Source organism: Lonchura striata, chromosome 1, assembly GCF_046129695.1.
Source record: "Lonchura striata isolate bLonStr1 chromosome 1, bLonStr1.mat, whole genome shotgun sequence".
Taxonomy (NCBI): domain Eukaryota; kingdom Metazoa; phylum Chordata; class Aves; order Passeriformes; family Estrildidae; genus Lonchura; species Lonchura striata.
The window spans coordinates 21,834,935-21,861,033 of record NC_134603.1 but is presented as its reverse complement, the minus strand read 5'-3'; the positions used below and the strand labels follow the sequence as shown (position 1 = coordinate 21,861,033).

General features: G+C 37.0%; 1 protein-coding gene across 1 annotated transcript in view; it reads right to left on the bottom strand.

Moving 5' to 3' along the window:
* Positions 1-26,099, bottom strand: part of RGS22 (regulator of G protein signaling 22) — a 61,997-nt gene that overhangs the window by 24,367 nt on the left and 11,531 nt on the right. Inside the window, exons 4-16 of the mRNA XM_021529426.3 lie at positions 25,513-25,734; positions 21,651-21,736; positions 19,589-19,769; positions 18,566-18,737; positions 17,314-17,577; positions 16,964-17,201; positions 16,242-16,403; positions 15,170-15,341; positions 13,455-13,531; positions 12,841-12,946; positions 10,853-10,978; positions 9,166-9,267; positions 3,311-3,505 (exon numbers count right to left, since the gene is read on the bottom strand). Of these exons, the coding sequence (XP_021385101.2) occupies positions 3,311-3,505; positions 9,166-9,267; positions 10,853-10,978; positions 12,841-12,946; positions 13,455-13,531; positions 15,170-15,341; positions 16,242-16,403; positions 16,964-17,201; positions 17,314-17,577; positions 18,566-18,737; positions 19,589-19,769; positions 21,651-21,736; positions 25,513-25,734 (2,103 nt within the window). The remainder of the gene's footprint in view (positions 1-3,310; positions 3,506-9,165; positions 9,268-10,852; positions 10,979-12,840; positions 12,947-13,454; positions 13,532-15,169; positions 15,342-16,241; positions 16,404-16,963; positions 17,202-17,313; positions 17,578-18,565; positions 18,738-19,588; positions 19,770-21,650; positions 21,737-25,512; positions 25,735-26,099) is intronic.

Genomic DNA, 26,099 nt, shown 5'->3' with positions numbered 1-26,099 from the left:
TATAATATCTTGTTTCATTATGGGCCAAATAAGTCCTGATATAGAGTAGAACAAAGGGGAAGAGTAGAGCCAGGGACTGAACAAAATACAAAGCAGACGTTGTCTTTGTGCTTGGGAAGGAGTGTGCCTAACTATCAGCCTGCACCTAGTACAAAGAGACTGTAGTGCCTCCTAGAACAGGTTGTTTTATGTCCGTGTATTATAATTCTTCACAAACACTTGTATTGTGCAGTCAAAAGGATTTAATTGTTTTTTCGTGCCCAAATTAAGATCTTTGTGTTATTAGAGCACTGAGAAGTCTGCACGTAACCTCACTTGCAAAGTAACGCATTCTCCAAACTGAAAGGACAATAGGTTATCCTGCGGTTAACTCAAGGAGATATAAACTGACACACATATTAACTGCAAGGAAAAGCATATCTCTTCAATTCTTACTTTGCACTAGAAGCAGTGAAAACAGAGAGCTCTAAAGCAGACTCTTTTTTATGTAAAAACAATGTATGAGAACTCTTGGCTGTGTTGATGATTTGACTCAGGGAGGACCGGCAGTAGACACTAGACAACTCTTACAGATAGTACACACAGAAAATACACAATTACAAAAGACTAAAATTAGTCTAATAGAAATTACATAAAATTTCAGATTCGTGAAAAGTATCAATCAATTCCAAGGTGCACTGCAGGTCATAAAGAATTATAGCTGAAATAGTTTAGAAAAAATAATTTATCTGAAAGGTTAGAAAAGATGTTGAAAAGCAAAGAAAATATTTTACAGATGTGTTTGGATTACTATATTTCATTTCACTAAGTTTCTCAAAGTTTCAAAACTTCTAAAGAATATTATGTTATCACAGGATGAGAGGGAAAGTCCCCTTGCGAATTAACTAGAAGGTAGAAAATCAAAACCAAAGAAATAAATAACTTTCATTATGGGGTGGGGTTCCTATTGGAGTCTCACAGGGACCTGCACTGAGGTTGTTTTTTAAACATTCAGAAACTATCTGGAAAAGGAGGTGAGTGAGGAGACAACAAAGTTTGCAAAATGATTCCATGAAGTAAAAAATTAAATTGACTGTGAAAAACTGCAGGATAGCAGGACACTTTAGCATCTGCGTGATAAAAGACCGGCTGAATTCAATGATAATAAACATTAAGTCATTCCAGTGAGCTCCAAAATAGGGCTTTCCATTAGAAGTTATTACTTGGGAAGGAAATCTTGGAATCATTGCAGATGGCTATTAGGTTACGTTTTGCACATCCACTCAAAGTTCACCAGGAGTCAAAAGACAATTAGAATGATAGGGACAATTAGGAATGGACAAAGAGCATTACAGAAAACATGGTTCTTCCACTGGATAATCCTTAGTGCATCCAGACTTTGAGTAGTGCTTGCATCTCATCAAAAGACTATCAAATAGCACACACAGATGGGGCAATAAGTGCAACAAAGGTATGGAACACCTTTTGTAGGAGGAGAGGCCAAAGTGTCTAGAACTCTTGAGTTTCAAGATGATCTAATTAAAGTGAGATATAATAGAAACTTGTAAAAGCATAACAACATTGAGAATAGGACAAGATAATAATTGTTCACTTGTTCATTGTGATACACAAGACTAGGGCATGAGGTGAAATTATCAGGGAGGCATTTGCAAACAAATTAAGATATGCATTTTTTTCTCCTATTGCATGACTAAACCATGAAACCCACTTCTACAGTGACACTGAAGATACATCACTCAAGATACATTTTACAGAAACCCACGGGGGAAAAAATCTCATCAAAGACTATGAAAAGTCTCTTTTCTGTTCTTATACTCTGTTCTTAAACATTTAATGCTGGCTAGAAGACCATTCTCAACTTTGCTTTTAGGTATCAATTCATCTAGTTGTTCTTACATTCATGCATGATATAGAACCAAAAATAAGACTTGTACTACAAAACTTTTGCAAAAGCAGATTTCAAAATATTTTGCAGGGGATAACGTGGGAATGTTATTACAAGCGAACAGAAGTATCAGCAGTAAGTGATGATATTTCATATAAATCGGAGATGCTTCATCTAAGGTCATAGTGAAGAAAAACAGGAACAAGAACTAACTTCCTGCCCTCAGTCTCCTGATTTTCCACTGTAAGTTTCTCCTTCTATAGCCAAAAGAAAGATGCTAAAGACTTGAAATTAGAATCATAGAGTATCCTGAGTTAAAGGGACCTTCAAGAATTACTAAGTCAACTCCTGATCCTGCACAGCACCATCCCCAAGAGTTACACCGTGTGCCCAAGAGCATTGTCCAAGCACTTCTTGTACTCTGTCAGGCTTGGTGCTTGGCCTGGGGAGCCTGCTCCAGTGCCCAGCCACCCTGTGGGTGAAAGAACTTTTCCTAATATCCAACCTAAACCTCCCCTGACACAACTTCGGGCCATTCCCTTGGGTCCTGTGGGCACCACAGAGAAGAGACTGGTGGTTGTAGACCACCTCAGTCTCTTCCTCTCCAGGCTGAACAAGTGGCCTCAGGCCTTGTAGGCTTCCCCTCAAGGCCCTTCACCACCTTTATAGCCCTCCTCTGGACACTTTCCAATAGCTTTGTATTTTCCTCATTTTGCAGCACCCAGAAGGAGTCTGACCTTCAGCTAGCAACTTGTAGGTAAGTTTACAAAGAACAGAGAGCCACAGTATCCACCACTGTAATCACCGTTTCTTGTTATTTGTCAGAGGCACAGTCAGGATTGCAGCCATCTCCTCTGACCTCCATGAGCATGCTCAATTCAAGCTTTCAGAACATTTTGGGATTAGAACTGAATACACCTCTGAGCCACGTTTTTAGAGCAGCAATCTAAAAAGTGTTTGGGGCAAATACAGCTGAATCACCATATCACATTTCCTCTATGCTAAGCAGTAGCACTTAAATTCTAAGCACCAGAAATACCTACTGTCACTGCACTGACACTCTAAAAAAACACCTATGTGCTTATCATTAAAAATACAGAGTGTTTGTGGGCAATCCATCATAAAAAATTATTTCTGATTGCAGAAACATGAAAATTCCTGAGTGCAAAGATAAATTTTACCATAGCAAGATGTGTTTCTCCCCAATTCACAGGCCAAGGAGTCTATGATGCCCACACCTTCCTTTCAGATGTGAAGTCTGCTCTCCACAAGCTCAGCCTATTTCTACATATCAGGACAGAAAGGAGTAAGAAAAACATCTTGTAATACTTCTCTCTTCTGGAGTATAAACACAACAGGGTTGCATATGAATGATCTTGAGATTTTCTTCCCTAAGATTTTTTCATGATGTCATCCAGATACTACCTTTCTGTAAGTGTATTTATCTTCTTCCACCATCTTCATCCATGGTTCCAGCAGGACAGTGAGAATATGTTCTTCTGCTGGGTCAAAAAGGTCCTCAAAAGCTGGGTCAATTTTCTGATAAATCCTATTTTTCTTATTCTGATTAAGTCCAGTGTCCATACTGGCAGATGGAGCAATGTAAGTTGCATAAAGGAACTACAATAAAACAGAAGAAAACTGTATCTTAGCCATCATACATTTCAATGGTCACAGACCACTGAAGGAGAGAATTAATGCATATTTGTCCCCCACTGCCCTGCTGTATGCTCGGAACTAGGATCAGTCCGAAATTCAGTTACTGATGTAATGAATCCCCCTGCCATTTTTACTCTTACTCATTAAAATGGTTAATGCAATTTTCACTTGGTTCTATTTGGCTGATACGTAGATTCAGATAACCAATTATTACACCAACTGAACTTCTCTTGAAGTCACAATGTTGTTTTGCAGAATATGTGCTGGGCCAATTAATGAAAGTATCTTACTTCTTCTAAGAGATGTAATTTGTAAATTTGAGGTTAAAATTAATGAAAAATGATACTATTTCATTCTGTGTGGAAGTTCTCTTTGATAGTTTTTTGACAATGGTGAAACTCTTATTACTGTACAGGATCCATGCAGAAGATAACACTGCACAGGTAAGGTCTAAGCCCTTACCAAACCAAGAATCACAACATGCCTCTTTTCTGAAGCACCAAGTTTGCCATTCATATGTACAAGGAGCAGAAAACTGAACCTGGAGGATATTTCCTTCTCCCTAACAGCTCATCCTTGAAGCACAGAGTAATTTTTTTTTTTAATACAATCCCTTATGTAAAACTCTTGTTTTCTAAATTTTTTGTTAATGATGCTATGAAAATGAACATAGAAAACTCAGAGTAAAACAGTTTTTTCCCCAGGTATATCTCTTGGAAGAGGATATTCCATAATAGCTTTCTAAAACTTCATGATTCTGACTTCAGCTAGAAACTCAAGTAAAAAAAGATGCTGCCAAAATATATTTCATATAATTATAAATATTTTATCATCTTCATATTGTGAAAGTCTAACTATATTTCAAAGATACAGTCAGGGACCAGATTAGCAGCAAAAATCAGATTTTTTCTCTAGGATAGCACTGACAAGTCCATTTTCACTATTTATTATCACACAGGTTTGACAATGAAGAATTTAGAATTCTTATAATTCTCATTTTCCCTATTTTGCTAAAATCCAGCTGTAAAGCAATAGAAGAGAAGAAAATAATATGTTTACTCTGTGTTCAAGCAGTAATAAAACACTGGTGTGCTTAGATTTCAAGCACAAGGAGAGAATGTTGGAGTACATTAAATAACTATGTTTCTGTTTGTTTTAAATTAAATGTTGATTTATTAGACTCTCTCTGTCAAATAGCAACAGTAATAGAGTATATCCCCATTATTTTGGATCTTTACAATTTGAAACAAACCCTTTAGATTCTCCTGGTGTTAGGTCACAGAGGAATACAGGGCTACAATGGCTGACATCCATCCCCCAGTTAGCTCTTGTTATGATTACTGTATTTATTGTGTATGCAGGATTTATGCAAAATAATGGTTTGTGCCTACTGTTATCAGTGCAGTAACAATATGCAGGTGCAAGGTGTAAGAGAAATAGAACATCCATAGGAAGAGCCTTACCCAAAAGCTAGACCACATTTATCCAAAATTAAACCCCTCTCAGTAGATCCCTAAGTACATTTAAATTTAACAGCTTTAATTAGATTCACAGTGATTTCAAAAGTTGAAAGTTACTTTGAAGAGCTCTAACACTAGGAAAGTTTCAGTTAAATCATGTTAAGTCAGATCCAAAACATTTAATGTATAAATTTAGCCAAATTAGAAGGGCAAGGTCCAATGATATCAAGATGTGGTATCTTTAAATTAGCATATTTAAAAAGGGGTTAACCATTTCAGCTGTCATTAGGACTACATTGCTCTACCTGTTACAACTTACCACACAAGGGATCTGTAAATTAGTAAAAAGCTTCAAAAATATGTCCTCAATATTTCAGCACAAATTAACCTGGTTCCTTAAGTAAGTGACCATTTGAGCATAGTTTTAAGAATAAAATAAAAACAAACACACCACTTTTCTTGGCTGGAATTCCCTTCCCTTATGATTTTTTTAAATTGAGTATATTTGATACTCTTCTTTAGAGATGGCAAAAAATATCAGCCTACCAAGTCAGAAATTGTCCAGACTAGGAAGTGTTGACCAAAAGCTACTGACAATCTGCTCGCACAATCACTGTTGTAATATATTGCCACATTAGGAACTGTCTTTGTAGGCTGCTCTACCTGCAGAGCTGCTTCCAGTTCTTTATAATTTCACATACAAAACCAGAAAATAATAAGGACAGATCTTTGTCTCCAGATCCAATAGTTAGGGCTGGCAATACACATGAAGCAAAAATTTAGAGGTGGTTAAGCTAGCTAGAGGAATGCACTTTTCCAAACTCAACCGGATGCTCAGTGGTGTAATCATTATGGCCTCTTAATTTGAAGGATGCACATTTACAGTGTCAGAGAATTAGCATATTTTTATTTAAATTCTCGTAAGAATCCATTGCAATGGTATTTGACCAAGTAAGTGAATACATGCACTTGCAGCTGGCAGAGAAATGAGTAGTAGCTTTCATCCCTCTGTCCCTTGCATCAGAGTTGAAGTGCATCTGTATATCTGCACAGATTCAATTGCAAGGACTGCAGGAAAAACAACTGAGAAGAATTCTAGACATGACAAAAAAGAAGAAAAGTGTCTGTTCACAACCTTTACTGGACAATGCAGTTTGAAAGATACATTTTATAAAAAGTAATAATCATAGCCTCTTTTTATTCCCATGTCATGGAATTCCTGCGGTTTTCTCATTCTCAGTGGAATATTGAAACCGTTATATTGGTCAATCTCCTAAGGGATGAACAGGAAAAATTACATAAAATGAACTTACAGGTTAACAAATTCATATAAAAATCTGAAGCATATTAAGTGCATATCAAACCTTGTTGATTCAGTTTTTCTTCCTACTGAAAAACACAAGATATTTTCTAAGTGCCAGCTATAAATGCACCTATAAATGTAAATATGTGATGGATGGAACCCAAAACCTTATCTGGAAATTTGGTCAGTTTGCATATTGGAATTACAATTGCACAAACATGATTATACAAAATGCTTAGAAAATTCAGATTAAGACTTTGGCCTCATTTTATGACTTTCCAAATCAGGGATTGTACAGGCCTTGGGTTCTGGTGTGAATTCATCCCCAGATGAGAAGGCTTTGATAAGCAATTTCAGAATGACTGGAGTGAAGCAAGAAATGTGAGAAAGATTTAAGTCCAAATGCTTTGTACTGCTGCCCAAAGGAATGGATATTGCTCTGATCTAAATGAGGGCCTTGTGCAGCTGCTTGGCAGCATCATATGATGGAAGCATGCAATGCACTGGCTGGTGTTAAACAGGGAGGCTAAACTGCCTTAACCTCCATCATCACTTCCCACTAACATAAATCTTATATCTGACCCTAAAAGTCCACAGCAAGGAAGACTCCCTTTATCTAAATTGATTCTAGCATTAAAACATTGTATTTCTCACAATTGTATTAAGTTTTATAATTCTAAATAACTTTTTTAAAAATTAAGCCCCAACATTTTATGTTTCTTTATCGGTTTTATTTTCAAAATTTTTTACACTAGTCTGCATATATTTACAGTGAATGCAGTGAATAACTGTGTATGTTCCTCTATGATTACCAATACTTGTCATTATTCTTATCCATCAGATTTCAACTGTAGTTTCTTTCCACAGGTGAATGCATATATACCTTGGAAAGCATTTTATTACTCTATCATAAAGCTGAGATAGCAATGCTTAACAAATGAAACAATGAGTAGCAGATACACAGCAATCAAGGTTTGTTCTTGTTTCTAACAGGAAGGAGGCAGCACACATATGGAACACTCTGTCTCTACATGTCTCTTTCTGTAATAAATAGTAAAATATATATGACAATATGTCCTGTGAATCTGATTCACATTCTCTCAGGAGTCTTTGGAGTGACTGTCTTCTTGTGCCAAAGGTGAGTGCAGAATTTGGGAAGGCATCCCTTCTGTAAGCAGACTGTAGATTGGTTGCAGCTTGACTCTTTACAGTGTTCCAATGAAAACAAGTATAATTTTTCTGCAGCCTTAAAAGGCAAGCTTGAGAATGATACCAAATGTTACAGCACATGTGTTGATTTGTTATGTTACATTTCAGCTGTTAGTTATGCTAATGGAACAGTTTCACATATTTAGTTTTGATGTATTTACTTTCATGGCTATGTGTATGTACTGTCTGCAATTGCCTGGTAACACTGATTGTACGATGTTCTGCTGTCACCACCAGGCCAGCACTGGAAATAAGATTAGTAAAAAAGACCTGGGCCTTAAATTTTTAGCCATGCAACCACTACAAAAAGAATGTAAACTGGTGTGAAATGAAACGAAAATGAAAACCATCAGAGACTATAAGGTAAGCTTTGGCCTGTAATAAAGCACATAGGAAAATGGTGACACAGAATAGATATAGTCAGCTTGTGCATCTGCTGTGAGGAGGTCCCCAGCCACACACAGGCATGGAGAGATGCAGGAGACAGACTTAAGGGGACATTCAGTTGCCCACAGCCTGAGTCCATAAAAAGAGCTGGAGGGGAAAAGAACTAAACAGGGTAACAGTTCCATTTACCCAGTATGAGACAGGAGAGGGAGGAATCCATGCCTTGGCCTCTGCTTGGAGTTTCTGTACAAATAAAACTGATTCAGATAAGAATTCTGGATAAATATACAAACATCTATTATTTTCCCAGTAAAACCTCCAGGAAAAAAAAGAAGACAAATTCAAGGATGTCCAGATGCTCAGGAACATGTAATATATACAGATTACTCTCACCTGCCCTCTACAGATATTTGTTCCAATGATATGTGAAGTAGTTTTGCTCTATTACAGTATATATTGAAATATGTGGAAAGGATATACTCCTACAAAAGGTTTAGAGAGGAAAATCAGACCACAGTTTGACAAAGTGATTTTAAAAGTTTCTCATAGTTCTTCTAATTATATCACACTATTGCAGTTTCTTTCCCTGATGGAATCAATCTACTCTGCCTTCAGCACCACTGTGCTGAAGCACCACTGTGGGCTAAGTGCATGCTCAATTAAAATACTCTTTTATAGGAAATATCAGTTCCACTTAACATTAAGTGAGGGTCTAAAGATCTATTCAGGGGATGATAACCATAGTAAAGATAATAATGATGACCTGACAATCATCAGGGCTAACAAAGATCAATTTTCATTATTGAGGTCATTATCTGAGATCTGCACTGTGGCAAGCACGCACTATGAGATATGCAATTCTAACCCACACAGGAGATGGAAGGAAAGGTACAGCACAATTAGTTGGTTTAGAAAAAATACTATGTCTGATGTTAACACTAAGCAGACAGTTTCCAAATATGACTCAGTGTAGCAAAGGGGAGTTTAGGTAAACTGAGTATAACAGATAAAACTGGGAACAGGCTGCAGAGCCTGGAAATCAAACTATGCATGTTTAACGTTTGAATCAAGAAATTCCATGGAAACTATCCAAAGAGCTTCTTTTACTGCCCACAACACAGATTTACTTTGGTGTGGGTTGTCAAGTTCTGGAAACTTTTCTATTTTCTATCTTCTTTTCAGTCTTTATACAGAACAAATGCATTTGTGAAGGGAATGAATAAATGTATTTTTGAAAGAAAACCACATTTTTTACAACTTACTTGAGCTTGCTGGCGTATTTGAAAAGGCTGAAGGGTTTCTTGGTAAAAAAGCTGATGATAAGCCTGTAGGTCGAACCAAAAGTACACACAGTTCTTCCACAACTGGAGATGAAAAATATTGTAGGTTATTGCTACCCAAATATCACAGTTTTATAAAAAAATTACTTTCCAATGCAAGTAATTATTTAGCTTCTTGGGGTCACCATAAATCAAGCTCAATTTAACATGGATTTAATCTTCTGTTGCATACTGGCAGAAGAACAACACATTTTATAGCATCATCACAGTGATATTCTATCTTTTATTGTATCCTTTATGCATAATTGGCCATTAAAATCATTAACACTGTAGTTTAAGATTTGAAGAGCAACCACATTTCAGTGGCATAAAGCCAGTGCTAAAGAAGAGATGGTGATAATGGACATGCAGAGTTTGTGCTATGGCAAAATAGCATTTTGCAACAAAAAAACAAAATCATTAAATACTGAAATACTGTGTACTTGACATATTGTACTGGGATTAGCATTACATTTTTATTACATGCATTTCTGGGACCCACAGTCTTGGCCTCATTTCATAAATTCAACCAAAGACCAAAAGATCTTTCAGAAGAAGTCTAGATCATTCCCCAAGTCCTCCATTCATTTTAATCATGTGTTTACGGGGTTTAGACCTTAAAAATACCCTGAAATCCCCATCATGAACCAATGAAGTATGCATTCCAAAAAGGTAGGGGTAGGGAACTTTCTTCCACAAACTATAGCCTTCCAGACCTAGAACATGAGTGAAATAGGCTTCACAGATGAAGAAAAAACTTTGAGCAAATAATTTTGAAAGGAGCCTGGCAACTGGAAAAGCTAGAGACACATGGGTGGTTGCATATCTTCCAAGGAAAAATAAGTTTCTTTCATTTAGATTTCTTTCTATACACATTTAATATTTTTAGCTGCAGGTATTTAGCTTTGGAAATATTGGATCTTGCCTTCTAGAAGCCAGAGGCATTTCTAGCTACTGCTGCTGGATTCTGGCTTGGGCTAGTGGTGAGACAGATGTCCATCTTGATTGCATTCAAACCTCCCCTAAAGATTCAATTTTTCTGCAAAGCCAATAAACACTAACTCAATATTCATAAATTGTTCCAAATCAATCCTCAATTTACACCCAGCAATGAATGATAGATCTGCTGAATACATAGAAGAAATACTGTTATTTCTCAGAAATATAAGGAGATTCATGGAAGCATAAGAGCAATTTAAAAATATTGGTGATTTTGGACATCCAAAAAGTAAGACGAAATCAGATTATCAGGAGTAATAACACAGCAGATTTCCCATACTTTTAAAAATTTATTTTGTGGGTAAGATCTTATTCTTTTCTGCCAAGTTAAAGGTTAACTTTTAAAAATTATTAGCCTTTTTTTTTTTATCCCTGATGGTACAATAAGAATTCCAATAGGTTTGAGACAGTAAGAATCTGACAGCTTGGTTAAGACCTGTCATTAGTTTGCATATATACATGAACAGTTTATTGTTGTTGAAGGATTGAAGTCTCACAAGTAATAATTCATCCAGTCATCAATCTTTCTTTCTTCATTTCTTTTTTTTTTTTTTTTAGTCTGGCTGCCCTCTATAACTTGGCATTCAGTCAATGTGGACTAAATTATCACAGAGTAGGAAAATATTCATACCTTATTCCCTGACTTCTCACAGAATTGTGTGAAGTAGTAGCCTGCTCTGTTCTCCAAATAAAGAGACTGCAGCATGCTTTCAATTTCTGATCCCCTGAAGACAACACTACCAGCAACACTTTTTCCCTGGACAAATAAAACATAGTTACACAGCAAGGAATAACAGGCTTTCATTATTTTCAAATGTCACTACATTGCAATGGAGGGCCAAGAAGCATGTTCAATTAGTATCTTCATCCCAAGGAAGTAGACTCCATTTTCTACTACATATGCAATTGATCATAGCCCTCCACACCATTTTCCCACTAAATATTCACATCCAATGGAATAAATCTGATGACTGAAGACATGCAGAGAAGCTAAGTGATCGTAGCATCCCTTAGGTGGTTCCTCAATACTTAAAACAGAAAAATGAACCTGGCCTTAATTCTGTCATTATGTGTTTAGCTCTGGGGAATTCCAGCGATACTCAATGACATCAGTTAGCTGTCAAGGATTGTCTCAGCTCAGGCTACTGTGTTTTGCATTAAGAGAAGTTAGGAGGTGGTTATTTGATCAAGATTCAAAACATTTAACTGTTATGGAACAAAAGATACATCTTCTGGGGTTACACTACTGACATGAGCAACAAAATCATGAGCAATTGAGCGAGCTGGAAATCCATGCTCATTACCACAGCTAGCTCCTAGAGCATTTGAGGAAGAATACATCCATTTTGTCAATGCTCACAGAGAAGCCAGAAGAGGTTTCTGTAAGTAAATTAGCTTCTGATGATCACAAGAGAGAAATTATGGCTGATTTGCTGTCTCTGATAGCAGAAGTGGAAGCAGATGAGTGTGGTGGCTGGCAATCAGCTTGTCTCCAACTAGTAACAAGGACGGAGAAGGGGAGGAGGAAACTAGACTTTTGAAGCAGAGTAGGAAGATCTCCCTCCCCAGTATGAAGTTAAACTATGAATCCTGCATTCCCCTTCACATTGTATTTGTGATGGCAAATTGTGAGGTCTTGACTGTAGGTTCCAGCCTAACCAGTGTAAATATATGATATTTTCTTCTGTCAGTAAGAGGAAAATTGCATACAATGTAAAAACTAATAGTTCATGGTGTGAACTTTTGCTGAATATACATTCCTAACTGCAAATATCCTATGATTGCAAAGACTAACCTTTTTTTAACTGTCAAAAACAACCAAGTAAAATGATTGCAGTGAAGTAATAAATAAAGTGTGATTTTGAAGTGCAAAATCAAACAAGAATGTGCTCAAGTGCTCAGCAAACCCATGCACATGTGAGTGGGCCCAGATTTCTTAACTTTTTTCCCTTCAGTCATAAGACTATGGGTATCAATACCTCCATGAAAGAGCAGGCTGTTTTGAGACCATTCCACAAACAAGAAAGGTTTTGGATATATTTCAGATTGCCAGATGTTGACATCTCATATGTTTGATTTGTCAGCATTTTAACAGTTATTGAGAAAAGGCTAATCTGTGCAGCCTGTCCCTCCTGAGGTTTGCTTGACTGAAGACCTGCTTAGCAGGCAATAATTCAACAAAGAAAAGAATGAAGTACACAAGCAATAAAGAGGGAGTGTACAAACAAATAATTTTCCTCTATGAATGTTATAATTTTAATGACTTTCTAAGGCAGATTCAGTTTTCACTAAAAGTAAGTCTAATATACTTTCCTAGGCAATGATTCCACTGAAGCATTTATCCAGAGAGTTTTCCATCATAGCCTACTGAACACATTGTCGCTACGGAGAAGATCAACACTTTCTAGTGAAAAAAACCTCTGTGTTTGCCATGATTTCCTATCCAATAGGTGACAGATACAACAGAAAAAATGCTGACATTCTAGTGATACCTCTGCATAAAGCATTGACATTCATAAAATTAAACCAAGTTCTCGCCATTATTGACTACTTCATACTGCAGAATAAAGTGTTTTAACCCATTATTCAAGACAACTAATCTTTTCAAGCCATACTCACGTGGAGAAGCTCAGCATAGGTGTACTTTCTATGACCCTGGTATTCTGAGTCTTTGGTCCCATCCAGAGCTAAGCTATGAATCATGTGCATGCCCGCTGACATTGGCCTGGATCACAAACAAAAAAAATTTTCAATATATATTTAAGAAAAATCTAGGGCTGCTTATAGAATAAATAAATAAGAAGGGGGGAAAAACTGGTGTAATGATATAGTGAATAGTAGAGGGAAAAATACAGAGAGTTTGAATTTTAATAAAAAAAATGTAGAATACCTTTTTCATATTGCCCTGTGGAAATCATTGCCACAGCACAATTCTGAGGGTTAGCATTTGAGACCAGTTAAAAGAATATGAATGTGTAGAATATCGACTATTATATAAGAGAAAACACTTGTATTTGGGGAAATAAATTTTTTGTATTGAGGCTTAAACAAGAGAGAAACTGATCAGCCAGGGAGGAATTCTCCATGCAAATTTGTACCATAACTGTACTTCACTAAGCAGATAATTGTATTATAGAAAAGTATTAATGAAAACAGTAGAATCTCAAATACTTTCACAAATATTTGAGGTATATTGCTGCGCAGAAAGATAAACAAGGGACTTTAGTACTTACCACATTCTACTACCAGAAGTATCATCCCTTTGTAGAATCTGACTCCCTATGAGATTAGGTGGCAATCTTGATGATCTCTTCAAAGAGAAATTTGGTTTAGCTAGTTTTAATAAAGTTGTTGGTGAGTTTGTTCTACTTTTGTAAAAGACATTACAGAAAAACAAGGAAGGTGGATTATTCTTCCAGCTTTGTGTTTTCTTAATGTGTTCTCATTGACTGGTCAGAAACAGTCAAGGGTTTCCAGGAGTATTCTTCCTTGTCAATCTCAATATGTAAAATGGCAAGTTACAAAAATTTCTGAATATTTTTCAAGAATTTTCAGCATACCTTAATAACCACTACATCTTAGAAAATGCATTTTTAACAGGTGGAAATATGCTACAAGCACATTGTAGAGAACTACAGAGGATGTCAGGTGAAGAGCATGTGAACATACTTTGCGAAACTTTACGATTATCTTAAGTCAGCTCACTGTAAGATACATACAATCACTCAGACTGGGAAAGAAAGAGGTCATTCATTCTGCCACACCATCATTTATTATTTTGAACAAAATCATGCTCTGACCTTTTGGAGATGCCACTTGCATTCAGAGTGCCCTCAGAAATTCACCCAGAGCTGCTGCTTTTTCTAAGCTCTTGCAAGCACAGTGTAATTAGAAGATTCAAAAGTCCAAAGTAATCATAGGAAAAAAAATATAAGAGCAAGAAACGGGCCATCTAGTAACTCTGTGATGTTCATGGCACCAGGTCCTAATTTGTGTCAAATTCAACAGGGACTGGAAAACTTGCAGTTAGTCCTGGCTCATTAGCACACCTTGTGAACTGGTCACTGTAAGACACAGGTGCTTCTTGCTCCCATTTCTGCCATGACCAACAGGAACATAGCTTCTGAATCCAGTTTATTCTAAATAGGAAATCTGTCCCACTGTTTTCATCCATTATCTCCACAAATCAGATTTCATAGGAAGTGACTGTAGCTCCAACCTATCCAACCTAAAGTAACAGAGGTGTGTGCTGACAAATCTGTGGCATAGCCTATACAGTTCTTGATACTGGAACCACAGTTTCAATCCACATTCTCCAAGTACCATGTATCCTGAGGCTTAACACTGTACTGATGAAAACCTGTCAGTTTTATTGCAGTTACTTCTCACACTCAGGCTTTCAAGGAAGAAAAGAGACAAAACTGAACTGGCCACCTGAAAACTACATACTGTGAAAAGGTCTGTAAAGGTCTGTTGAGTTGCTCACAGCCCTCTGTGGAAAGCAAAAAACCATGTGTAGCTGATTGAAGTGCTGTAGTGATAGAAAATAAGCAGAACTCTGCCATTTTTACAGACATGAGGAACAGATCCAGGTTAACCACAGTGAAGTTGTAAGAATTATTCTGGATTAAGACAAGGCTGAGTGATGAAGCTGCATTGCTAGAGACTTCATTTTGCAGCTCTGAGAACTACCAGCTAAAATATTTATCCAAAGGACTTAGGAAATAGTCAAAGTGTAACTGAGAAGATAATTTGACTGAGTTTATAGCACCTTTTTGTATGAAGTATAATGAAATTTTATTGCATTTTTATATGTAACCATCTTCAATATACCAGCTTGCTAAATGTTTCCTAAAAGACCTTGTTCTTGTTCCATTGAATTAAAGGAGTTTTGTCATTATTTTTGACAGGAAAAAGCTTTGTTTTCCAATGTTGTGATCCTACTTACCTGAAGAAGGGAAGGTGGTATGTCAGACTTTTGGGTCAATGGCAACAATGATACTATTTGTGGGAAAGGATCAATGTCCACTCTTGGTCTCTCTTGACATGTGTGCCAGAACTTCAGTTTTGCACTGGCAGCATCTATTGCTGTTGAATGAGTGACACAAAATCTGGGACCCCTAGGGAGAAAACAGCTAATAAGTAGAACTTTCCAAAGTAATGAAACACGGGGCTATTTAGCTTCATTTTTTTTTTCCAGTTATGTTGTTTACTGTACCAAGATATGGTGCTATATGCATCTAGGATTAAAAATCAGTCAGTGTCAAAGGTATGTTTAGGCACTGCATGCTTCCAAATCTAAAACCAAACTACACATAAGTAAACTTAGTTTGGAAATTCTGCACCATTACAAACAGTTGCCCTTCTATCAGTCTGCAGGAAGATATACCCCATCCATCCTACAGCAGACCATAGGAAAGGATTGGAGGCCAGGACAGAGACCACAAGTCATGTGAGGATCCACAATTCCAGGTTTATGCCTGGAATTTGATTAATGCCCTTGGGGAGGAGAGAACACCTTCAAAAATTTAGCCCATATTTTGGAAATAGGTTAGAATTTATATCCTCACTTAGCTGTTAATATGTAAAAGCCATTTTGTATGACAGGCATTGAACAGTAAAGTCTCAGGCTTAAATCCCATGAAGGCATATACACAGAGCATCCTCAGAACTTGGGAAGGGTAGTATGGGGAACAGGTTAGGACAGAATTAACCTCCTTTGCCTGGAGGACCTTCCCTGTCCTGCAGACTAAACTTTAATTGAACATTACCCAAGGCAGAGATCCACAAAGTACCTCAGATTCTCTGGTAGAAAAATGACAAGGGCTCATTAAGGCAGATCTACCAGGCTTCTCAGCAGATTATAGTTTAGGCTCAGACAAAAATTAATGTGCTAGTACTTACAGTGACATTGCTTCTAATAATTGCAATGGGATAAGTGACATTAAATAAGAGGTTTATTAAAGAAAATGGATGTTTATTAAACAATAGAATTTTATTTCATATCCATTTTTTCGTACCAGTAAAGAAGAAGTGGTTTCACTACTTCAGGCTGAATCTGTCTTAAATGCATTATATTCCACTGATCTCCATGCAGTAGCTCAAGTCTGAGCAAGACTTCTGAACTGAGGAAATAGTCTCCACTGCTCAGCAGGTACAGTTTTTTCATCTTACTGAGTTGCCTGCAGTCAAAAAAAAGTCACATAAGCATGTATCAAATGCTGTGCAGAACTGACTGTTTTATCCTATTGGTTAACAGTTTATCCTATTGCTTAAACTGCTGCCATGCAACATGTTTTTAATGGCAAGTGGCAGAAGCCAAAATATTTTTTCCACAAATTAGAGACAGGTTCTGTATAAGACAAAATGTATAGTGCTGTAGAATAGACTATCTGAATCCTGCAGGATCTTTCATTAAAGGAGTTTATCGTACTGATGTACTACTTGTGAATTTAATTTCTTCTATTCTTTAGTTTTTCCCTGTTGTTATCTGTTTTCCAAATCTCTTTCTAACACAGCCTTAATAATATGATTCTGACTTCATGTAAGCCTTGCAAACATAAGTCAGCAAAAAGAGTTTTATCAGCTTCAGCAGAGTCATTCAAAACCTTGTCAGGACACACATTTAATTGTCTGTTTATTCAGACATTACAATGTACTCTGAAATCTCAAAACCTGCATCGATCTATCTAGGTTACAAGTATTAAAACAATGGGAGTAACTGTTAAATAATGGGAAGTACCTTTGTTGCCTTGTAGTGTTCTTAAGAGCCTTTAGTCTTTCAATATCCATCCAGAGCCACCAGTACCTCTCCCCAAGTGTTCCTTTAATGAACTTCTTGAATCTTTCAAACTCATGTCGGTTGCCAGTGTCGTACGTCCCGTGACTAATACACCAGGCAGCCCTGCTGTCTGGCCCAACACTTTCAGAACTTGGACTTAAGCTTCCTTGTTTTCTGACACCTTCCTTGGAGTCCAAGGCTGTAAGTGGAGAAGAACTTTGGTTAAAGAGTGATTGTAGTACCATGAGCAATTCATTATTTGCTAACCTGTGTATAAACACTTCAGGCTGTTTTGTGGAACTCCACATTACTTTCAATGTCAGCAGGTGGCTGGAGGGTCAGCTCTGAAATGGGTTCCTTCGTTGAAATTTGAGAGGATGCTGATGTGAATTCTTCTGCTGTCTGAAAAGTCGTGCTTCCCTGTTCATCTTCTTCTGCTGCTGCACTGTGCCATTTTGGGTCTAGATAAACTCTTGAATGTGTGTGGGAAGGAGCTTCAGCAATGGCCACAGAGCAGCCCTCCTCAGCCTTTCTGGATCTCTCACTGGTAACATCAGCTTTTGCAGATGCTGTCCCTGAAGGGGAAAGGAAACTTTCTTTGTGGCATTCCTTTCAACTTCCTCTGAAAATAAACCACATCTAACCAGTGCTGGCCGCTGTCACAGACAGACACTTGGATTAGGAATATGGCAGAGATTTCCTGTTCTGCAATTACATAATTTCCTAACTATATGTGGCAAAATGTGTTGATATTAACATAAAAATCACTATGATTTAAAATATTTTTTCTTAATTTTAACCTATTTCACTTGTTTTGACTTGACAGTGAAAAATCACAGCCTCTTAACAAAGGGCTGTGAAATTAAACATAGAGAATAATTTCTCAGGACCTGAGGTAATTAGGGAGAGAGATACATTTCTGAGAATGGAGAGAGAGCAAGTTCCTAACATACAAGCCGAGGCTCCTCTTCCTTGCTACTGTGTAAAAAGCAAGGCTGTGCAATGAGGTTTATGTCCATATGCGCATCTGTATGTTCTCCCCCAGAAACTCCGGAACTTGCCAAACAATTTCAAATAAATTTGAAGATAGACAGGATCCAAATGATTACATCTTACAAGATTCATAAAAATTGGCAGCCAGAAGATCTTTAAGTGCCCAACATAAATACCATAAGAAGATGCTGAAACACATCATATGCTATCAAATACCCAAAGAGTTCAGACAAGAAAGTCTTTCAAAATACATTAATGCCTCTCCCCCAGAAAAACTCAGAACAACTCAACTGAAACTTACCGATTTCTATGAGACAGAGATGTGTACGAAAAGAAACTACTACTATCACAAAATTACTTGGCAACTAGCTCAAACTTTCACTTAATATAGCTATGGAAAGAAATGCCTGTATGAAGCCCTAGATGCCATGTGATACTCAGAAGGTAACAAGTGGAGTTAGCAACAATTCCTTAGCCTTTCCAGCTAGTCTGAGCTGTGTTACAAACTACAGTGTTACCCTGTTAACCCTTGTTACTTAACTATAGGATTAAGTAACCCTTGTTACTTACCCAGAAGGGGACCTTTTCCAGGTAATAATTCATCTCTTTTATGCTGCCCAGGCAAATGCTGAGTATCTTGAATTTTACTAGAAGCTACAGGATGTGTATATGAATCTGTAGTTTTCACAGAATCACCTTGTTTTGCCAAGGTAAACCAATCCTTTACCTGAGAAACTGTAGCCTGGGAAAAGAAGTTTCATAGAACAATTAAAATTTCTCTGTTTATTGCAGAATTTCTGAGAACCACAGCTTACTGTCCATAGGAATTCTGTGCAGTCTTTGTAGATTTCTGTATGGATAGTTCCCAAGGCAGAGAGCTGTGTGACAGTAGCTGAGCATACTCATATGAGTTGAGCTTCTGTTTAAGTTATATTACTGTGGTATTCAGATACCCCCTGAACAGAAAGAGACTTAGCTTTCTCAGGATTTCTCCCACAAGAAGCTGTGAGAGAAGCAGAGAAAAGAGAATCAAAACAATTCTTATCTCATTCACTGCTCCCCTGTTTGTGCCCATGTGGAATGCGGTATGGAGATGGTTTACCCAAGGTGATTGCTTGACTGGATTCTGGTGATGGTGTTTTGGATTCATTGACCAATTGGATCCATGTGTCTGTCAGGACTCTCAGGAGAGAGTCACGGGTTTTCTAGTAAGGTAGTTAATGATAGTGTAATATAGTGTAATAAATGTACAGTGTAATATAGTATAATGAAATAATTAATTAGCCTTCTGAAATCATTGGAGTTCAGACACCATTCTTCCCATCAGGGATCACTGCATTCTACTACATATTACAATTCATCGACTTTCCTCTATAGTACAAACAACTTTGAATATAAAAGCTATTTAGAGAATCAGAGAAAATGGTTTAGGTTAAAAGGGACCTCGAAGATCATCTGTTTCCAACCCCCTGGCACTAGACTAGGTTATTCAAGAGTCAGTTGTCCCATGAGGTTGTGACCCCAGTTACAATAATTCTATCCAATTCATTCAATCTATCTTGATGCTACACCCACTAAATGTGTTTATTTTACCTCGCCAAGTGATACATAGAACTCCTTCATAGTCAATGAAGTCAGTGAAGAGTCATCCTCCTCAGGATGGGGAGAACTTGGCCTTTGTTTCCTTATCCTTATCCAGGGAGAATAGTCATTATCTATAATGAAATTAATGCCAGTCTTGCTCCATTCTACCTGTGATATCAATTTAGCTAATCTGAAATTAAATGTTAAGACAAGAAAATAATTAATTTTAGCTTTTATTCAGAGAAACAGTTGGTTTCCCCACAAAAATGGCAATTTAAAAAAATCATCTATCTAAAAAAATTGGCTACAGAGAACTTAATGATCTACTTTCTTCATAGAACAATGGAATTATTTGGAAGGGACCCACTGAGTCCAGCTAGGTATAATTTCAGCCTTCACCTACAGTCACATCTGTAAATACCAGTAGTGCCACTGCACAGCTCACCAGCACACACATAGTGCCCTGCTTGCATTACCAAGCTTTACCAGTAACAAATGGCTTCTTTCAGGATGATTTTGCACGTATCTCTGCAGTTCCAAGCCCTGCCAAGATTCCCTTGAACATTTTGTTCACTAAAATTGAACTATTCTCCCAGACTGCAGAAGTCCTGTATCACTAGCAGATACTACACCTCTGGTTCCTAACAGAAGCAATCTTCCAGCAGGAATGCCACAGCACTGATGGAACTTGAAGCTGATTACAAGATAGCTGGCACTCTTGTGTTCAGCTGGCTGATCTAAGGGGATTCCATAGTACTGAACAGTTCTCCAGTGCTACTTTGTGTTGGTGTGAACCCCACAGTGTTCAGGAAAGGCAATCTTAGAACCACATGACAACAGTGAGAATGCTCTGGCCCCAAGAACTGGGAGAACTTAGTTAAGTTAGAAAGAAGTACAAAGCCAACCAAGTCACATGTGAAGGGAAGATGAAGCCTACACTTGAGCCTACAACCAAGTGAATAGTCTGTTTTATTTGTGCCCACTATTGGAGGTCAAATAGGATTTATTTCTAGGGTTAGAGTGTGTTCCTCTTTAAACACAAGTTTCCCTTTTAGCATCTGAACTTATCTTGATTCTGATTTAGGAAAGCAGATTAAACTACTGATGTCAGTTGAAATTAGATACATCCTTAAAGTTGGTTTTATGCAATTCTCTTGGTAACTCTTCTTGATCAAACAGTTTGCTATAGCGGAAGATCAAAGTTATTGTTTCATGAGGCCCAGATATGGGTAAAGCAGGCTGTTAACAAAGGTATAATTCAGCACTCTCACAGTTTGCATGTTCTTTGCACACTTCTCCCCCTTGAACTGAAGTACAGTCTCCAGGTTATTGAAAATAAAAAAAACGTTTTAAAATGTTTAACTGTATTTATATATATATATAAGTCTATACCCCAGTAACCACTCTGGCATTACAATCAGCAAATCTGAGTTTTGTGAACCATACTTCCAGGCTGCCTCTCCTTTTGGATCCCTAAAACATGCTACAATCATCTGCATCTAGACACAGCCTTAAAGAATATAGAAGTAGGTCCTTCAAAAAATGCACACTAGATCTCCTGAACATCTGGTGAATGGACATCTGGAAAAATACTGCAAGTTTCTAACAGCAAATCATCCAGCTATGCCATGGCATCCCACAGAGAACTTTGCTAAAGTCTGACAGAGGCCCCAAAGACACAAAATTAATAATTGAAATAAAAACACTTGCTGTTTTTTTCCAAATTAATTTCATAGACTTGTAACTTCTACTTATATGGCTTACATATTGATTAGTAAAAGATGCATTGCTACCATGACCTCTCTGAGGAACAGAGATTTGGAAATCAGTAAATCCCATTCTTACTCTCTTCGTATTGGTGTAGTATAGAATGTAATTCATGGTCAAGGAAAATTACAGCATGATGAGTGAAAAAAGTCACTAACTTTATCCAGGTCACTAAAATATTACAATAAAGAAAACAGGACAAGTGGAGGGCAAAACCACTTTAAGAATACTACCAAGATTAATTAAATGAAAGAGGAAAATATACAAATTTATAACTGAAAGACAGCATAAAGGATTGCAATACCTGTATTCAAAGTAACAGTCACTTTCTAGAAATGCTGGAAGCCTTTCTTTCTTAATCCACTCAACTGCTTGTTCTTGATCGAGTTGCTATTAAAAAAGAAATGCCAAATTTTTGCAGTATTCTTGACTTTCTTGACTTACTTGCCACATAACTGATTCTCTACATCCCCCTTCTACAGAAGCATTGGTTCAGGAAAATAAATACAGAGTGAACATCATCTTTATGCTGGAAAAAATACTTTCCTATTAAAAGCTGAAAAGGTCGAAACCTAATTTCACCTATTAATAGTTTGACTTTTGTAACAAATAATGAATGTTTTTTCTTCAAAAATAATGTGTGTATGAATCATTCTTTTACTGTACAATTTCAAATGTGAGTTAGATGCACAAAAATTTTCTGCAATAGGAAACTGCTACTTTCTGACTTCACATTTTATAAATAATAGCTATTATTTTTCCTCAAGAATTTGAAGAGTAAGGAACCTTAAATTAAGTTGTATTTTCAGAATGGGAAAACTGTGGATATTTAAACCAAAATCAAACAAATCGAAATCCAATTAGTTACCACTTCTCATGCGTTTATGTTGGATCACTGCAAAACAGCACTGTACACAGTAATACTCATATTGGAAACCCACGTGTGTAATGACCTGGGACCACAAGAAATTTCTGCTCAGACAGTCTAAGCCTCAGTGCCTCATTGAAGCAGAAAGAGAAGTGCTTACAAGGAGTAGTTTGGGGGTTGAAAGGGAAACGTTGAGCAGCAAGTTACACAGAGACAGCTAGTTCCAATGAAGCAAGAGAAAGATCTCTGACTATGGCCACAATGACCCATACTTGCTTCCCTTAGAAATTACATACAGCCCTTCCTAGTAATTTTTTTTTAATAGTGTACTTTTTCCACTCTTAGGGGATGGTCTATTTTATTCATCTGAGGTGCATTTTTTCTTTTACTGAAGTGAGACTAATTATTTTGAAGAATGCAGTAACTACCCTTGTCCATAAAAACAGGTGAAGTTTCAGCAAGGATGGATACTACTTGTTATATCAGGTAATCAATTTATGTAGATCACAGCTTGAATTTTCTTTCCGTGAGCTAATATTCCGTTCAGGGCAAGGGTTATTTCTGCCTCATACATATCTGTAGGGGATTAAAAAAGTCTGAATTACTCAGAAAGTGGGTGGTTTCATTTAGAGAGAAGAAAATATTTCAAAATATGGAAAGCTTATGTTGGCAGTGGCTCATACAATGTAATTTGTGGAGATGGAGACTAATTACTCCCAACGACACAGTGTATGCTTCTTCTTGGCAATTGACAAGGTTTTCTGAAATACAGAAGATAGTTTCTTTATTTTGGCATTTAATATTTATGCATTTACTGACTTACAGCCCAGTTTTTTATCTGAATGATTCATAACATGCTCACGTCTGTACATGGCTGGTACACAAAATTATATGTCATATCAGAAGGAAAAAATTTTTATTCTTTCCCCATCCCCAGAGAAAGATGCTACATTTAATCTGATGGGGTTTGTTACCTTGGTTAGTTTTCTCACCCAATCAGCCTTAGACCTTGCTAGGACCCAATCCAGCAAAGCTTTTAGCACATGTTTAAGTTTAAGCATGTGTTTAACTTCCCTTGATTAAAGTTAAAAACATACTTAAGTGCTTTGCTGAACTGGGGTTTCTCTGAAGTAAGGTATGTGGGATGTCAGCCAGTTTCTTTCCATAGTTGTGATCAATTCTACACAAGTCCACAGATTTTTTTATCAATGTATTTCACATCATTGATATTGACTATGAATTAGAAGATATTTACTTCCATATCATTGATTTGCAAACATGCAAACATGCAAACACACATGAAGAGAACTTTTGGTTATCTGTAAATTTGTAACAATCTGAGAGAGAAGTAAAATAAAGGAAAATAAAGGAAAAATACCACTGCATGTATTTCTTAGCCAAGATGTGTTTAAATTCAGGCCATAGCCTGAAAGGCCTACTAGGATTTAACAGTCATAACTCCTTTTCACAAGTAACCTGCCAGGATGACCACTCAAGGTGACTTTTTGTAATCAATGTAATATGTAAAAACAACTGTCAATCTCTTTAGTTCATGTGAAGGCAGCCAAAGCAAAGCAGACAGCATGATCACCTGACAACTGAAAGATCAAATCCTACTTAATTAGAGCAGAACTACTTGATAGAGTTGATCTAGGGTAGCTTCTCCTGGTGCAGTCACGGTAGCTCAATGAATGGAGCTGACTCCTTTCACCTTGTGTAGTTGCAGTAACCGTTTGGGGCAAGCTGTTTCACAGGCCATTTTGCTCCAGCTCAGACTTGAGATGCCAAGCTGAACTGGATGAGGCATCTATGTTACCCATCAAGTAAAGGAGGAATCAAAAATAAGAAATATCACCCTTTTGCCCCAAAAGAAGAAAGGTATTGAGGCATATTGTTCTTCAAAAGACTATAATGCTTCCTATCTATGGAAACTATCCCAGGGAAAGAAATGAAATCTTAAATAATACTGAAGCCCTGTTTCTCCAGACCACATGCAAGAAGAAGATAATAGTGAAATGGCTGTGAATTGCTCAAGAAAGGCCATCCACAGTGGTGGTAATGGGAGTTTAGCCCAGAGAGCAATGTAAGCCACACTTGTACAAACACACATCATTTCCTCAGTTTAATACTGAGAGCAAATAAGAAATCAGTAACAGTTCTTCTGCTTTTGTGCTCTCAAGCAAAGTAATTGTTATTATTTAACATGGTAGGGATGTCTGTGAGCCTTGTCCTTTTGTATTATTTGTCCAGTTTAAATGCAGATAATTGCAATATCACATTAGTATAATTTTGTTAAACATCATTGCCTTTTGACCTCTCAACACTGTTTTCTTTTCTGAAAATCATTAATCTTATACTGGGAAAAGCTGGTCTGTTACAACTCCCTGCTCTGCTCTCCACTTTCCAGCCATGACATAATTTTGAGCAGGCACTGCAAAAAATGGAGCAAGACTTTAGACTGGCCTTGAATAAAATGAAATGAAGACGCATCAGTCACATCCATGCAAAATAAGAAAGAAAGAAATAAACAAAGCATCCCAGTGAAATACCTTTTTAGTTCTTGAAACCTGTTGTCTAAAGGTAAAATCCCACATCCAATTACACTGACTGGTATTGTACCAGCTGTGTAAGATGCTTCAGCTGCTGATTTTAACCTGCCTGATTTGGTGCTGAAGATGGCCCTGGAAGTAGGCAGGTAAGAATACCAAAACTGATATTGTCTAAGCAAGCCTGAAGCCAGTTGTTTTTTTTTGTTTTGTTTTGGTTTTTTTTTCTAAATTCCAATCCATCTTTCCATTAATTTAGCTCTTTTCTTGCCAAAGATTATTTTTTCTGGCCATTCCAATTGATGCTAACCATGTAAATCCTTTAGGAATTAATGGAAGAGAGACTTATGTGTTGCCAGACCACAGATGAGCTCATAGCCACACAAGGAAATTAATTAATAAGGAAAGACTGAGCTGCATTAGTTTCAGTCAATTTGCACATTCCAGGGATCACTAGTAAAGTAACTGTTGTCATAATATTTTTTCTTTTAATATTAAAGAGTATTCAGACCACACAGCTAAACCCTGCCCTACAGAATCTTCAAAATTCTGTGCTACAGGATGTGCATCTGTAATTCCATTCACTTGTCTGCTAGACACATGTGCATTACAGGGCATAATTTGGCCCATCATTATATTTTCCTAACATAAATTAACATTTTTCCCAAGCTACCAAGCCAAACACAACAATAACTATTGCCAGTATCTCTACAGTAAGATCTAAATATAAACTCAGGGTATAAGATGCTTACCATAGTGTTGTAATTTGGATCAATACTGAAGGTTGAAGAAGCACTGTACATTTTGGAGAGCTGCCCATCATTCTTTTCTTTGCTTAGAACATCATAAATGGGGCTTGGAGGTTTTTGATCATGTAGAATTTTTTTCGGCTGGCTTTCCAGGCATCGTGGGGTATAATTAACTACTTCAAAAGCTCCAACATCAGAGTTAAACTTCACTTGCTGGGCAAAGGTCTACAAAAGAAGTTAGGAAAGTTTATGGTACTGTAATAAGGCAACTGTCATTTAACAAATTACTTTTTATCATATAGAGGCATCCTAAAGAATAGAAAATTGCATTATGAGGCTTCTTTGTCTTGGGGCCTGAAATAGTAATTTTTCTGCATTCTTGTTTTTGCTGTATAGGTTTCCAAAGCATTCCTACCTTTTTATCTCACCAATACTTAATTATCAAGAATTTAATTAATTCTAGATCACAGACCATTCTTTTTCACATGTAAGTAACTGATGCAGTATATTGAAATCAGGCATATATAATTAACTGTGACTTAGTGACTGTCTTACAGAGAAGTACTCACCTACAGGATCAGATCTATAGT